At 33.2% G+C, this 16,038-nt stretch overlaps 1 protein-coding gene across 3 annotated transcripts in view; it reads right to left on the bottom strand.

Moving 5' to 3' along the window:
* Positions 1–16,038, bottom strand: part of LOC130444644 (uncharacterized) — a 132,600-nt gene that overhangs the window by 108,816 nt on the left and 7,746 nt on the right. For 2 of the 3 annotated variants that reach the window (XM_056779894.1, XM_056779897.1), the window contains exon 1: positions 12,948–13,016. The exons of the other annotated variant lie outside the window; for it this stretch is intronic. In XM_056779894.1, the coding sequence (XP_056635872.1) occupies positions 12,948–13,001 (54 nt within the window). In that variant the 5' untranslated portion in view covers positions 13,002–13,016. Of the gene's footprint in view, positions 1–12,947; positions 13,017–16,038 lie in introns of those variants that run through there. 3 annotated transcript variants of the gene reach the window in all.

Raw genomic sequence — 16,038 nt, 5'->3', positions numbered from 1 at the left:
TTTCGAATACTTATGTATTCATCGTCTGGGACTGAAATTATGACCAAATACAATATAAGAAATATGTATAAATGAATGAAAATGGTTTTGAATTGTATTAATTCTTGTAAAAATTCATAGGTTTCAAAATTCAATATTCAAATTGACGTTGATAGAAATATTGATTAATTGAAATATTGATTCTGATTACTATAGTAATTTTTATTAATTTTTAATTGGTTAGAAGTTAGATTATGACTGACGTCGAATTTTTATAGGTGATTGATTAATTTATGGATAACATTAAATTTCAAAAATTTCAATAGGCTAGGTCGTTATGAATGTAACTGAATATTTATTGGTTAGAACATAAATGACAATAAATTTTATAGGTTAGGTCGTTATAAGTGAAGTTGAATTATATAGATTAGTTGGTTGTTAACGGCGTTGAATTTTTTAAAGAATTTGTTTTTTCAAAATCTAAAAGATATACATATATTTATATAAATTGTAACGAAGTCTTAGCCAGTTTTATTAACAACGGTTTCTTATTGGGAACGTGGCAATAAAACACCAAAGTGGACTAACTTTAATATATTTTCCGAAAGCTCGAAAAATATACACAAAATTTTTGTTTTTATCAAGAGACTAAATCAAATTTATTTATTTTTTAATCATATTCTTTGATCACATCTCATAAACGATATTTATTTATATTATACTGTCCTTCATTCAACATATAATTCAAGATAAATATAACGTTACAATTTTAATGACTTATAAATCATCTTGGTTATTACGAAATAGTTCTTTCTGGCTGTTACATAAATCACCAGGATAATAAGATCATTTGTAACAACAATTAAAATTCGAAGTCATTGTATTTTCTCCTTCCAATCGTTCATCTTGAATATTCAGTCGATAGAAAGTAAGTCGGATATGCTAACGATTAAATTATGTTTTCCTACTTTGTTTGATACGCGAATATTTTTCGTTTGAATATAGGTTAATCACCTCTGTGTAAAAATTTTGAGATGAATATATTAATTATTTAATTGATGGTATATTGCGTCTATGATAATAATTTTGATATTACGTAACGGACGCCTGAGAACATCGACTACTGTTAGATTCTCAACTCTTACGGATATAAACTAAATATTTTTAGAATGAACGCGATGCATAATTATAGCAAAGTAACAATAAACATTTATGGATATTGTTATTAATAGGTTGGAATTTAGATCAAGGGAATATGAAATGCTGTAAGTTCGCTAGAACGATGAAAAATAAAAAAAAAATACAAAATTGTGAACCAATAAAGAAAAGGAATATCAAAAACTAAAAACCACAAAGTTAATATACAAAGGTCAGCATGAATCTGGCAACGCTGTCGAAAAAGATTGAAACGAAGCATGTTGTGCCCCACTTGACGTTACCAAAGTCCCATGTCCTTTGAGACGCCGATCGGGCGTTTTGGCTCGAACCCTTTGATATCGTTATACAAGTTTTGGGGTTTGCCCAGGTGTTTAAACGTGTGAGTACACGAGTAGACGCGTTTTCAGAATGAATAACCCATACAAGTTCACATCGTCGTATCTGCGTAACGAAATTACGTTTAACAGTATTTCAACAACAATTTACGAGCTCGCCGCTACCAAATCGTTCAAAAATGTAGATAATGTACCAAAAATTCTTAATAACGGGCTCTGTTGCCGACGCGCCGCGTTCTGGGCGAACGGTATTTGTTACAACTAATAAAAATATGGAAACAGTGGCGTCTTCTCCACGTTCTTCAGGAGGATTATATCGATCGCAGATTGGAATTTTGCGAGTGTTACCTAGTATGCAGTCTACAGCGATCCATTTTGTAATCGGATGAAGTTGAAAAGATTTGAACCTGTCTGGGGTGTGTCTGTGGGTAGGTATCTATGTGGAAAGTCTCGTGGGGGCTCAAAGTTATTTGGAAACTTTCGAAAAATTACGTTGGCAAATGGACAACAATCTGAAATCCTGCGATTTTTCCTGTAGAGTAATCTCAAGGATCGCGTTTTTGCAAGAGGACCGCGCACCCAACGATGTCATTTCGTTAATTTATGCTTACGTTCTTCTAGTAGGTACTGTATTTTGACAAGACAATATAATAAATTGAAAATAATAGTTATTATTTGGAAGTGGATTCCGCCCTATTTCTGGTTAAAAGAAAATCCAAAAAAACCATAAATTCCCCGATTGCTCTCCGAAAACTTTGCTTAATAACTGGTCAAAACTGTCCATAATTTCAAGCGAAAAGTAAATATACACTCGGGAAAAACAAAACGACCCAAGCGACACCCCTTGAATCGCAAATTACTGGCAAAGAACCTGTCCGCGAAATTGTATTTTTCTTAGAAAAATCTTGAAGCTAATAATATTTGCTTTAAAACAATATGAAATATCGTGACGATTCTTCCTCTAACAATATAAAAAATTGTATTGAAAACATAATAAAAGAAAGGAAATGTTATCTTAAGGATTCCCCTTCCGAAGGGGTTGGCTCTCCCTGTCGCTCTATTCAGGTATCGATACAAAGGACATGACGACGTGAAAATAGAATAAATGGAGAGTGTGGATGACTAACACTCCCGTCGCCTAGATCGCGAACACGCTCGTCGCGCGAGTCTGTATCAGGCATAATCAAGGTGATTGATGGCGAAAAAACAAACATCGGAATTAACTCTTAATCCAAAGTGAGTTGTGGGCCCAAAACCCCTTTTTTTATTTTTTATTTTAACAATATAACGCCAATAAAGACGACAGAATCCATTGTTATTTTTCGTACATTTGGGCGTCTATAATTTTGACATGAATAGATTTAAATATGACATTTGATATACATATTATACTACTTTACAACTTTTTATAGTTCTTATCACTTTCGTATATCCTAAACTAAGAGAATACCGTCGAAACTAACCTTCTATTACATTTGTTTTGTATTATATCACGAAACGCGACACACCAATAAAACTCCGTCATAGGTATTCTTAGGTAACAACCGATATCTAATCTATGTGTGTATGTATATTTATATGTGTGTAGTAAACAGAGGTAGGTAGATAGAGACTAACAAACGACTGAAATTTATTATGAAAAGCGATTTTCCAACGGCATCGACACTGACCCATTTCTATAGTTGACATGCGACAGAAATTAGAATGCTCTTCGAGAACTATCTACTCATATCGATTAGGGACAAAATAGGTATAAATACAAGGTGTTCGCACAACAAAATTTACTTATTATTATAAGTGTTTTATAATTTCTCGTTGTTTCAACTTTTGTAATGTTTACGTTCTTCTATATACCATCAATCAATAAGTCGTGTGACTGAAACACAGATGGCGCTGCCGTTGTCAAATACATATGACGTTTATGAAGTACCAACTTTCGAAAGACTATGAGTAAAATTTCGTGACATTTCGTTTAGTCAGACAAAAGTGACAGCCAATTAAGTGACGCTACTTTTGTTATTTTCAAAAGAATGGATTCAAAACAATTAAAATTGAAACAAAAATACTGACAAGCTCAGAAATAGTTTTAAATATATTATCCGAATTCTGCTCCAACGAAAAGACTTATTAGTTATTGAGTCTACAGACACCGATGATGGTGAACGTTCTGGTCTGGTCCAATTGATATGGTTACTCCAGAAAACATCAAAAAAGTACACAAATTGGTTAGGTTTTCGACAGCTGGGAATTGTAGTTTAATAAAGAGTTTTTCCTTTCCAAATTTGCTACAATCTCCATTATTCCAGTTCTTATTCAGGAACATTAGTTGACCATAAGAAAGATTTTTTCAAAGTAGGTGCCGCGTTTACTCACAGTCGACCAAAACCAACAACGTGTTGATGATTCAGAGCAGTGTTTGATCATATTTACACGTAATAAATGAATTTTTTCGCGTCGATATGTAACAATAGATAAAAAATGGATCAATCACTTCACTCGAGAATAAAAAAGATCATCATCTGAGTGGACTGCAGCCGGTGAACCACGTCCGAAGTGTCCAAACGCACAACAGTCAACTGGGAACGTTATGGCTTCAGTATTTTGGAATATTGTTCATCAACTGTTTCCAAAAGGGAGAGGCAATCAATTGTCAATACAATATAGAGTTACTGGATTGTTTGAGTTCAAAAATCAGGGAAAAAAGGGCCTCATAAGAAAAAACCGTTGTTTCACCAAGACAATTGCAACGATGGTTCATGAAGAAGCAATTGCTGAAATTGAAGCCTATTTTGAGGCAAAAGATAAATTCTTCTACAAGCACGACATCGAGAAGTTAGAGAAGCATTCGAATGATTGTATTGCTCTTGAAGAAAATGTGTTTTTCTTAGTTAGTCAGATGAATTTATTGTGTGACGTATTACCTCTTTTTACATTGATAATTAGGTGGAGTCTATGATTTAATCATACCTTATTTCAATAACAATCGTAACGCCCGTCATATAAAAAAGACAATATTGATGTTATTGTTTATCACGCAAATTTTATTTCGAATCCACTTTTTTTATTACTGAATAAATTAAAACTAAAATTCTAAGGTACGAGTCCTTTTATGTAAGAGAATGACTTCACGGTTTCTTATTTGGCGGACGATGAGTAATGAATAGAAAATAACCTTGCAAAGAGAAACAAATATTTTAAGTGTCCTTACAATTAATATGATTATATTCCCATATTATATTTTGAATTGCATCAAATCGATTAAAATAAGATTAAAAAAAGTGGAAACCAACATCTTTGTATGATTTACACAAAAAACATTCATGGATCAACGAAGAAATCTGATAACATTTGGGAAAATACTTCGCGTTCAAGATACAACTAATATGTCAATTCATCTTCACAAATTCAAAAATGAAGCTTATTCAGCGTGTTTTCCTAGATATAGGGCATGCAATAATTATAATTGGCTGGGTGATGTCGACGATTTCAATGCGACCATTTAGAATTTTCTTCCTGGACCAGAAAGGCAAGAAAGACCCAGTTCGAAGTAGTTGAAAAATTGTTTTTATGTATTAGGATGAATATGAAAAGGATTCTAAATAGAGATTTCCATTCCAGAAAGCGTTTTTATTATAATAAGATACATATTTTGGAACGTAGAAATTTTTAACATAAAAATCAAATCCAACACGAAATATTTTTTAGATTATCCTTCTATGACAGTGTTTTGATGTGAATTCATGGATGACTGGCTTAAGAGGATATTTCCCAACGTGTAAAATTTTACATGTAATAAGTTTTGCAAGATAAACAGGCCTCATTAAATAAATTATACGAAATTTCAGTACAAATATTGATTACTTTCTTCATTAACGTGGTCAAATTATATAAACACATTCGAAGTTTACCTAAACAGTTGTTTACGCCTTATTGTATCATAAACATGTTATTAATTATTACAAATAATACATTACCTCGATTTTTCACTTCATTTGACGTGAGTGTATCCGCACAACTGAACTGGTCACATTTAAAACAAACAAAATGCATCAACTTTAAAAAAAACGAGTAGGTGGTCATTTGAAAATCAAATTATATTTTATAATAGTAGAAATGCATATTATTTGCTTGTACAGGAAAGCCAAGACATTAGCTTCAGACTTTTTCTGTAGAAATATAAGTTTTGTTTGAATTGCTGCAACATCTCATTCCATTCCCAATACGAGGATTTATTGTATCAGAAAGTACACAATTCAAACCGTCGATGTTTCGAGTATGCAAATGCCACTTTGTTTAGTATTTTAGTGAAAACCAATATGAATTAGATTCTACTCTGGGTAAGACTGCTCCTTCATATACACAGTAAACTATTGGATAACAGAGTTTGAACGAGGCAGTACGACCTGAGAAGATCAGCATCGCAATGGATGACCAATTGAGGTAACGACTCCAGAAATGTTGAGGAAAATCCACGAAGCGGTACTGGATGATCGTCCAGTTCATAAAGTGCGGTACATCTCATATTAACTGAAAATTTGGACATAAGAAAGCTGTGATTAAGATGGGTGCCGCGATTGCTCACAATGGAACAAAAACAGCGTCGTGAAGATGTTTCCATCCGAATTCGTACGCCCGCTTCATGATCTTGGATGAAACGTGAGTCCATCACTTTACATCCGAAACAAAAGAACAATCAAAACAATGATATACTAGGAAAACCGGATCCACAGAAAGCAAAGATTGTTCCATCTGCAAGCAAGGTCATGACGTCGGTTTTTTGGGATAATTTTCATTGACTATCTTGAAACAAGAAAAACTATCAACGTCGAGTATTATGCGAACTTATTGTAACCTTTGAGCGAAGAAATCAAGCAAAAACGAAGAAAAGTGCATGGAACTAAAAGGAGATTGAGTTGAAGAATAAATATATTTTTTTGTCCAAAATTTTTCTGTTTTCGTAATCGACGTTGAAGTGTCATAATACCAGTAAGATCCATTTCGAAGCTATCAGTTTATCGCAGTATTTTGGTTTTAATCCAAAAAGTAATTTTACTACATTCGATATAGAAAATTCTACTTCATGAATCGAGTTGGTTCCTTCTTTTTTCAAAATTTTCGCAAAGTTCGGTACATTTTTGATAGAAGTGGCGTGTCTGGAAGTGATTTTTTCGAAATTAGGATGCTCAACATGCAATAATTGACGACCTGGTTGGATAATTACAGTTACATGGGAAGTATTACTATTTTTTTTCCGAAAAATGATGTCAACATCTTCGATGTCTTTATCAGAAATATTTATATGTAACATACCTCTTGTCAATCTATTATTTAACAACTTCAGAAATAAATTTTTACACAGAAATCAGCGTTGAAGTTTAAACAATAAGATTGTTTTCGCATCTGTTTGTTTCAAATTTTTGTTCCTTATTTTGCGATCTACATTTTTCATAAACTTCGCTGTGTGCTTTGTAGTATTTTCACGTTTAATGCCTTAAACATATTGTTTTATTTGCATCCCCTAATCAAAAATATAAAGCAAATTATTTATATCTACTTGTGATATCGCTATATTGTACAGGTTTCAAAAAAACATTTCATCTAGAACCACTTTCTTTTTTACCATATTATTATATGGAATATCAATGAATAAAAGTTGGTCTCAAGCTAAAACCAGACTTAAATTAACCATTGGCGGGTTTAACAAACAAAATAAATGTCTGGAATACTGTTGGAATGTGACATTCACCATTTCAGACTAAATTTAACAAAATTTGGGAATGGAGCTGTACAGTTTTTTGTATCTGAGCAGAGTTCGGACGACTTATGCAGGTGAATCTATGAAACTAGTTTCAACTCGATCAAAAACAAAAAACCACTTCTTTAGTTACGTAAAATACTATTGTCTAATAAGGCCAATTTTCACCTGAATTTCTCGCACTATTCGATTCATTCACCACAATAGTTACCTGAAGATGATAGAACGAGGACGAAACTTTATATACATTATCTTGAAACGCTGGGTGACTACGGAACTCAAGTACAACTAGAAATTAAATTGGGCGCTTCTGATTTTCTAGATTCTCAGAGGATTTCGGTTACTGAATAAACCTAGCAGTTGTTAAAAAAATTTGGTACGCGAATAACTAGAAAACTAAGAGAAATTCGAAAAAAACTGCCAGAACAAAAAATGTAAAGCATAAAATTTTCTACGCAAAAGGTCTTTAGTTATTTTTTCGTCGGAGCCACTATTTCTGAATAAATCTCTCTTAACGTCGAAAGCCGGAGCATCCGCAGTGCGAATACAAACCTGAGGCACATGGAAACTGCTCCAACTTTTGGAAAACTACTTGCGAGTTGAAGAGGTATATTGGCCACGTAAACACTTGAAGTTTCAATGAATATTTTTCATCACTCGCCATATAAACAAGCAAATCCAACGAGACATTTGTCGTTCGTGTTATTATCAATATTTTGACGAATAACTTCTTGGTTCCAAATGAACTAACTTTTTGAGATTAGGAAAATATCGAAACCATTTTTTACAGAATGTTGTGCTACATTTTTTGTCACGGTAGTTTGTTTCGAAATTATCGAATTATCCGCAGATCAAAATGTTTTTGAGTACATGAACCCGTTTTACGGTGAAAATTTTGAGATTAGTAGAAAATTTTTGAAGACCAATCTGTAGGGAATTTTGTGCTGTACATTTTTTGCTACAGCACTTTTTTTCGAATTCCTCATAGCTTTCGAGTTATCCACAATTTAAAATGTTTTTGAGTACATGAACCCATTTTATGGTGAAAATTTTGAAGTTAGGAAAAAATGTTTAGATCTGTAGGGAATTTTGTGTTGTACTTTTTTTCAAATTCCTCATAGTTTTCGAATTATTCGCGTTTCAAAATTTCGAAGATCTGCCTGTAATTTTGTTAGAACAGCTTTGTTTTTCTTGTAACTATTTCTCATATAGAATCTGCTCTTTCTTTCTTTTATTATAAAATTTAATGAGAAACCTTAAACTTTAATTTCAAAGTAATAGATAAAATAATAAATTTTCGCCCGAATTTCATGTATGCATCGCCGCCTTTGGTTTACAACATCAGTTCAAAATATCGCTTCAGGCGGAGAAATTAGTGCATGTGTTGGGTATGGTACACCTCAGATATATGGTTGCGACCTCGCCCAACATACCATTTCAATATTAATATTCACTTTCGACCCAAAAATTATATAAACTATTAATGATAAATTATTATTTTAGGACAATATTGTTTATAAGGCTTTTCGGATTGTTATAGAACAATTTTTCCCTTTTCTATATAACGTGATATTCCGAATTTTGTGTTATTCCATAACAGTCCATGGAGTTTGTGACTTGTTTAAAAACATTTCTAATTTTTTAATTTTTTCAAAGTTCTAGAAGATTTTGTACAAGACGATTCTATATCTTATTGATTCTACTTGGAAAAAATTGCTCGTCGAGTGTTGGTACTACTCCTTCAGGGTACTAAAGCCTTTTGATGATTCCCAAAGTAGTCCAGGCGGACTCTCGGGGTTTCATGGAAGACTCGACTGGCGTGACAAGAAATGGGAGTTCTAAATCGTAAGCGAGCTCTCCATGAACATAAGGAAAAATATTTCTTTTTACCAATCCGAATGGGATGTTTTCTAAGTGATATTGATTGATTCTTGTGCTGTGAGAAACTGTAGACTTCCAAAAAGTAAAGTTGGATGGTGTCACTTTTTGATTGTCCATCTTTGCTTTTTTGATATCCATTAGTAGCACAATGAATTTAAGTTTAATGGAAAAATTGTTCAGTTGATTCTATTAACAAATAATTAAACCTATCAAGGAATGAATTCTAAGCTTTGAAACTTGGTTGTGATGTAGCTGCAGAGAGTCCATCGGATCCAGCCAAATGTTCAACGTGATCTGTGCGACAACTTGCAGAATCTGTAGTTGTCGTCCCATGCCTCGTATCGTCTCAAGGAGGTATTTGACGGAAAAGTTAACTGTCAGAAAGTTCAATATCGTTTCTGGATATCTCGAGGAGTTCCTCAGACTTTTTAGTGTTTCTCCAATGAGACTCTGTGGCATCTCATAGGACCACAGTAGGGTTCTGGTTCAAAGTATGAAGTTGTTGACGTTTTTTTGTCAAATCTGTCTCATGGCCTGGTAGCCACATGCTAGTTTTAGTTAGTTATGTTTCTAGATTTTGTTGTACGTGCACTCAATAGCCTTCAAGGTCACTTGGCCAAATATTTTCTTAATGGTATGTTAGGAATATTCTTCAACGCTTTAGCTACAAGAGTATTTAATAAATCATTATAAATAATCAATAATTTAAATGTTAATATATGTTCGTTTTTCAGCGAAAAATTTATGGATAGCGTGACAAAACTAAACATTCAAAATGAATGAACTAATTTCTCAAATTAACTATCTCGTGCCGGTCGACGATTTGCAAATTAGAAGGCAACATCCTGATTCTAATTTGGTGTTTTCGTTCTCTGGAATGTCCTTTTATGAAACATATAAATTATATAATGGGGTGTGGATACATATGACATCAATGATGATCATAAAGGAGAGGCCTATATTTCAAAAAAACTCATCGATAATATAGGTTAGTTTTCAAGGTCTAATACGAAGTTTTTTGTAGAAGTTGGGAGCCTAAACTTTCCTTATTTTTACTTGAAGGACAATTGGCGATTTTTGCATATAAAATTCTTCTAGAAATTCCGTACAGCTGGGAGCGGATTTTTAGATCGGCAACTGGACCAATTCCTGTACTTTCCGTTCTTGAAATGGAAATTATTCATCTACCACGTTTCTGATGACTCATCATCCAACTCGTTGCTCGGTGTCTTAGTCAGCGCTTCTCATACATCGCCGATGTGTGGATCCATCTTTTGGTTACCAAGACATACCTCGAGTTGTGTCTAATTGTCCCAACATCTTTCAGAAGACAACTGCCCACCCTCGAGCGTTCTTCAGGACTAGGGAAAATCTTCTTCCTCCAGGCAATAATATCTTTGTCGATTTTGGTAGACTACTTTTCATATTTCATGAGGTATCTTACTAATTTGATAGATGGCAGCGTTGATTCATTTCTTGATTATGTACAGATCTTCCCAGGATTTTGGTAATTTTAGAAAAAATCCGTATCTCTTTTCCAGGTTGTGTAACTATTCTTTGTGCCCTACTGTAAAACCGCCATCTATGACTTCCATGTCGTATCGGAAACTATAAAATTTGAGCAAACTAATTGGTGTATATCGTCAATTCTTCTTCTCAAATGGATCACCCCGATATCTTAGAGTACAGATGTCCATTTATTAAATAGATAGAAAATAGGTTCAAGAATAAAAAAAGTTTGATTGCCATTTGTAACATCACACTTATATGAAATTGGTTTTTCAACAGTAGCTGTCTAAAAAAACAAAGTATCGATCTGGTTTAGTGATTGAAAAGGAATTGATACCACGATTTGAAAAAAATTATGCTGAAAAACAAGCTCAACCATCGCATTAAATTTTTATAATGTTGTATTCATTATATATACTTTTTTTTTGTATTCTTGAAAGATTTTATTCAATTACATTAAAAATTATTATTTCTTATAATAAATAATTATTTTTTTATGTATATTTTTACATAATATTGTATATTATCTTGTAGTATTGATGAAATTAGATTGTCAGAAAAATTGAGGGAGCGCAACGTTTTTTTAAAGGGGGGCGTTGGTACAAAAATGTTGGACGCCACTGTATTAAATCATTACTATCACAACAAATCTAGAACAATTCACAATACGTCCTAAATATAATTTATTGCGTGTAAATATATTTAAGAACAATTGGAGACACGCGTTAACGAATTCTCGGCTTGAATACAAAATTGACTTGTAAAGGTTCTAGAGAATTAGGTTCGAAGGAAGTATAAAGTGTGTGCCCATTAGAAGTAAATAAACTCATTTCGAACCACAAATAAATCGCGAAAGAATGTTTAGATATGAGATATCAGGTCGACATTCTTTTGCCATGACTCAAAATTAATGGGATTGTTATTAGAATAATGTAATTGTGGTTTAAATTGGGGTTACCCTCAAAGTAACTGATACGTTAAAAAAAGAAATACAAAATAAGTAAAATAAACGGCGCATTTTTTACCAATCAGCAATCAGTAAAAATATTAACAAAAATCTCGATTCATAAATGGAAGTTTACATGAAAAATAATAGAAGAAAAATTTCAATTATTTATTTAATAGTTTTGTTATCATTATTATCATTATCATACGCGTCCAATAATAGAAAAAATATTTATTAAGCCCTAACACGTACCACTTTTCAATAGCTTAATTATCCCTGTTTAAATTAGCTAGCAGGTAGGTAATTTTATAAAGGGGCGGTTAATATCGGTAAATTTTATGAACGAGAAAATACCTGAACTGTATTATTTAGAATAATAAACATTAAAAATTAGTATTCTGTTGAGTTTCATAGTAAGTGGTTCTCTGTTCATAGTGCAAAAAGTGATTATAAAGACGAAAATGTCGAGTCAAACACGTCGCAGTTGCAAATCTTCTCCTGACAAATTTTGGTACAATTGTGGAGAATGTCTAGTGAAATTGCAAGCCAAGCCTAGCCAAAGCCTATTTCAAATATTATGGTACTTTAATTGTAGACCAAGACAAGCAGCGAGCCCCCCACGTGTGTTGTGTTAAGCCCATTTCGCACGAAGCCAGTCTAGTCCATTCGCGTCCAGTCAAGTCGGACGCTTTTGAATTGAAAACTTACCATTAAAACAAAGAGAACGTGTAAAGTTGATATTTCCAATTCAAAAGCGTCCGACTTGACTGGACGTGAATGGACATTTTGACGACCGCTATTTTTGTCTAACAAAGACTGAAGGTTATTCTAAGAGAGGAAAGCACAAGATCGAGTATCCAAATTTGCAGTCTGTTATACGACCTGTTCCCCATAACGAAGATTTACCGATTGCGCCTTTAGATCCGCAAAATATTGTTTTAAACGATACTGGGGACGACGTATCATCAGGAAGCTCCGAAGAACATTGCATCGACCCTATTTTTATTCCAAGTACCAGTTCAAATTGAGTTGAATGATTTAACACGTGATTTGGGGTTATCAAAGCAACAGTTTAAAATTTCTTGCTTCCCGTCTAAAGGAATGGAACTTTTTAGCCAAAGAGACAAAAATTACGGCCTTTAAAAAAAGAAATGTTACATTGTCTGCATGAAAAACTTTAAAAGACTATTGATGAAGAGAATGATGGATTCAAATACATTAGAGAAGTCTTTTCCCAGTTGAGGGAATCCCAAATAAAAGGAAGGTCACAAATAACGATGTAAATTTTGCTAAAAAACTCACCAGACAAAATTTAAAGCTTGGAAGGCATTTGTTAGTATATCGAGGGGATTTTTGAGCAACAATATGGATCCACACTACCAACATTTAATTGATGAACTTCTAGACGCGTACAAATCCTTTGGTGCTCGAATGTCATTGAAAATCCATTTCCTCCATTCCCATCTGACGTTTTTTTCCGAAAATTTGGGAGTTCTTATGATATCCAAACGGATCAGCTTTTGAATTTTAGATAACGAAAGTATAAACGTTTTGAAAAAAGTTAATCAAAGTTCCACACAATAGATTCCTACTATAAATGTTTCTAACGATATTTAAAGTAAGAATGCGGATATTTATCATTAAACGCAGAGCAATTTCAGATTATTATTTATTCCCACATTTGTTGAAAGACACGAATTTCCACCAAAATGAGAAATACACGCACATAAAATACCTAATAATGTACATACATTCCGATTTATTTGTGGATTCTTAACACTATGGATATACGTAAATAACATTTCTATTAATATTCCCTAACGTTTATAATTTTGAGTCATCATCACCTACGATCTTTATTTTCACCTATCTCAATAGCTTTTTCTACACATTTATTCTAACTCACACACGAAAAAATATATGAATGGGACGGGGAATACGAGGAGTGTTTGCAAAATTTACAAACACGAACTAAAAATGTGAAATGTGTTGGAAAATCCAATCAGCAATATTGCATTTTGAATTACTTAACTAGATCAGGTTTTCACTGTGTCCTAACCTAAGAATTTTTCGTGAGGAATGGTATACATACATAAGCATATCATTCAACTGTCAAAACAACCCTCGTACTAATTTAACGTATTCAGTTGACTATAATTATAAATTACACAAAATCCCCGTTGCATGTCCTAGATATTTGAACGGTTACCTTGTGATTTCTATAATTAAATAAGAATTTAGAAAACAATACAAAAAAAAAAGATATTTTCGAAATTATAGGCAAGGAAGTATAATTATAAGAACATTACTGAAAGATCGGTTATCTCTAATAAGTTCGGAAGAAAAACTTGGCGCTTAAATTAGTATTTAAAAGCATTTCCTACGAATTTTTTCCCATAATTTCATTCAATTCCATGAAAACTTTCATTTTATTAATTATAGCACCTATTTGTGTAATTAGAAAATATGTTCATATCTAATTATTAACGAAAGAGGTTTGAACGTTATACGGCTATTACAGTCACTCATGTTACAATGGTTTTATTCCCTAAGGATGACAGCTATGTCCCCTGGCATTTAAAAATACGTAATATACTTACAACTTTCGCTTTTTTATGTCCTCACAGCATGCAATTAACTTAATCCTCTCCGATTATCCTGGAAGTAAGTTCACCGCAGAAGCTTTAAACACCATCTGGATCAACCGGTTACCCGGAACCATTCGAATGATGGCCAAACAAAACAATAACCATTCAGCAAATATGAAGCAAAAGTCAAAAGATTAGAAAAAAACATCTGGATCTCGCATTCATTTACAAAAACTAGAGTTCAAGACAATAAATTATGCAGGAAAATTAATTTTCACCGAAACCTTCCAGAATTGCCAATTCTATGTAGCTGAATGCAACTAAATCATTTATATTTATTTTTTAAAGCAATGAAAAATGGATTTATCCAAACAACATGGAAAATATGTAGTTAGACAAAGGACAGTTACCAGAGCCCATCGTAAAGAGAAGTCTTATTGGAACTTCTGGAACCGTCTCTGATGACGATAACTTGGTTATGAGGATTCCAGATGGTTGATCTATCAATGCCGAATTATATAATGGAGATCTGATGCGAATTTATGAGATTTAATTAAAAAAATATCCAGATTTACTCAACAGACCACTAAGACATACTAGGAAAGTTATGCGGAATAAGTCCAGCATTTAGAATATGGTATTATCCATGGGGAAATTCATTCAAGAAAATATTTGAATCCAAAGAAGATGTTGAAAATGCGGTGCAACAATTTTGTGTATATAAGTCAAAATAATTATTTTACAAAGATATAAAACAGTTTGTTGAACGTTGGGTTAAAACTATAGAATACGATTTCGATTAAGGCATTATTTACGAGGCAGCCTCTATATATAGCAGCCATCAATTAAATCATTTGTAGTTGCATTCAAATTTATAAAATAGAACTACAAATTGCTTAGGTCATTGACAGCTTTCTTGTTCTTACGTGTGTGAAATATTTCGATAATTTATTTTATCCTTCATGACTTATACTAATATATTCATTGAAATAATTGGATAGTTGTTGGGAAAGTCTTTGTGAAATGTTTTATGTTTTTGATATTAAATTCTGTTTCGTTTCTTAATGATCAAAAGAAAGGATTTGGGTGTAAATCTTTTAAGATACAGCTAGTGCAAGAATTGAAGCCAATCGATCGCCCACAACATCTAATATTTGGTGAATGAGCGCTGGCAAAGTTGAATGGAGATCCTGTTGAATGGATAGGTCAACAAGCAAAATTGCCGCATCTGGAGTGAAGACCAACCAGAAGCATTGCAAGAGCTATCAAAGCATCCTGATAAAGTGACTGTTTGGTGTGGATTGTGGGCCGATGGCATCATCTTCAAAAGCGACATTACTGAGAATGGCGAGCGCTACCGTGTGATGATTGACGATTTTTTTTTGGCCAAAATTGAAGAATTGGACACGCCTGACATGTGATTACAACAAGACGGTGCCACCTGTCACACAATGGCCAAATTGAGAGCCGCCTTCGTTGAATAGTTTGGGGCTCGTCTAGATCGTGGGATTTAACGCCTTTGGACTATTTCTTGTGGGGCCATGTTAAGGCTTATGCCTACAGGGATAAACCAGCAACGATTGACGCAATGGAAGTCAATTTTGAAGCATTTATTCGTGAAATACCGGCCGATTTCTTGGAAAGAGTGTGCCAAAATTGGACCTTGCTCATGGGCTATCTAAAGCGGAGCCGCGGTCAACATTTGCGTGAAATCATCTTCAACCAATGAATTATACTGATCGTTCTATCGATTCCAATAAAAATTGCGTCAATTTTTTCATATTTTTTGTAGTTTTTTTTTTCAAAATCAAATCCTATACAATAATGTACTGGTATCACAGTTTTTATTTTGAAGCTAAACAAATCAGTATAGCTGTAGACTTCATT

The sequence above is a fragment of the Diorhabda sublineata genome, chromosome 5, assembly GCF_026230105.1.
Source record: "Diorhabda sublineata isolate icDioSubl1.1 chromosome 5, icDioSubl1.1, whole genome shotgun sequence".
Classification (NCBI taxonomy): domain Eukaryota; kingdom Metazoa; phylum Arthropoda; class Insecta; order Coleoptera; family Chrysomelidae; genus Diorhabda; species Diorhabda sublineata.
The sequence above is the reverse complement of the archived record's forward strand: the minus strand, read 5'-3'. Positions and strand labels throughout refer to the sequence as shown.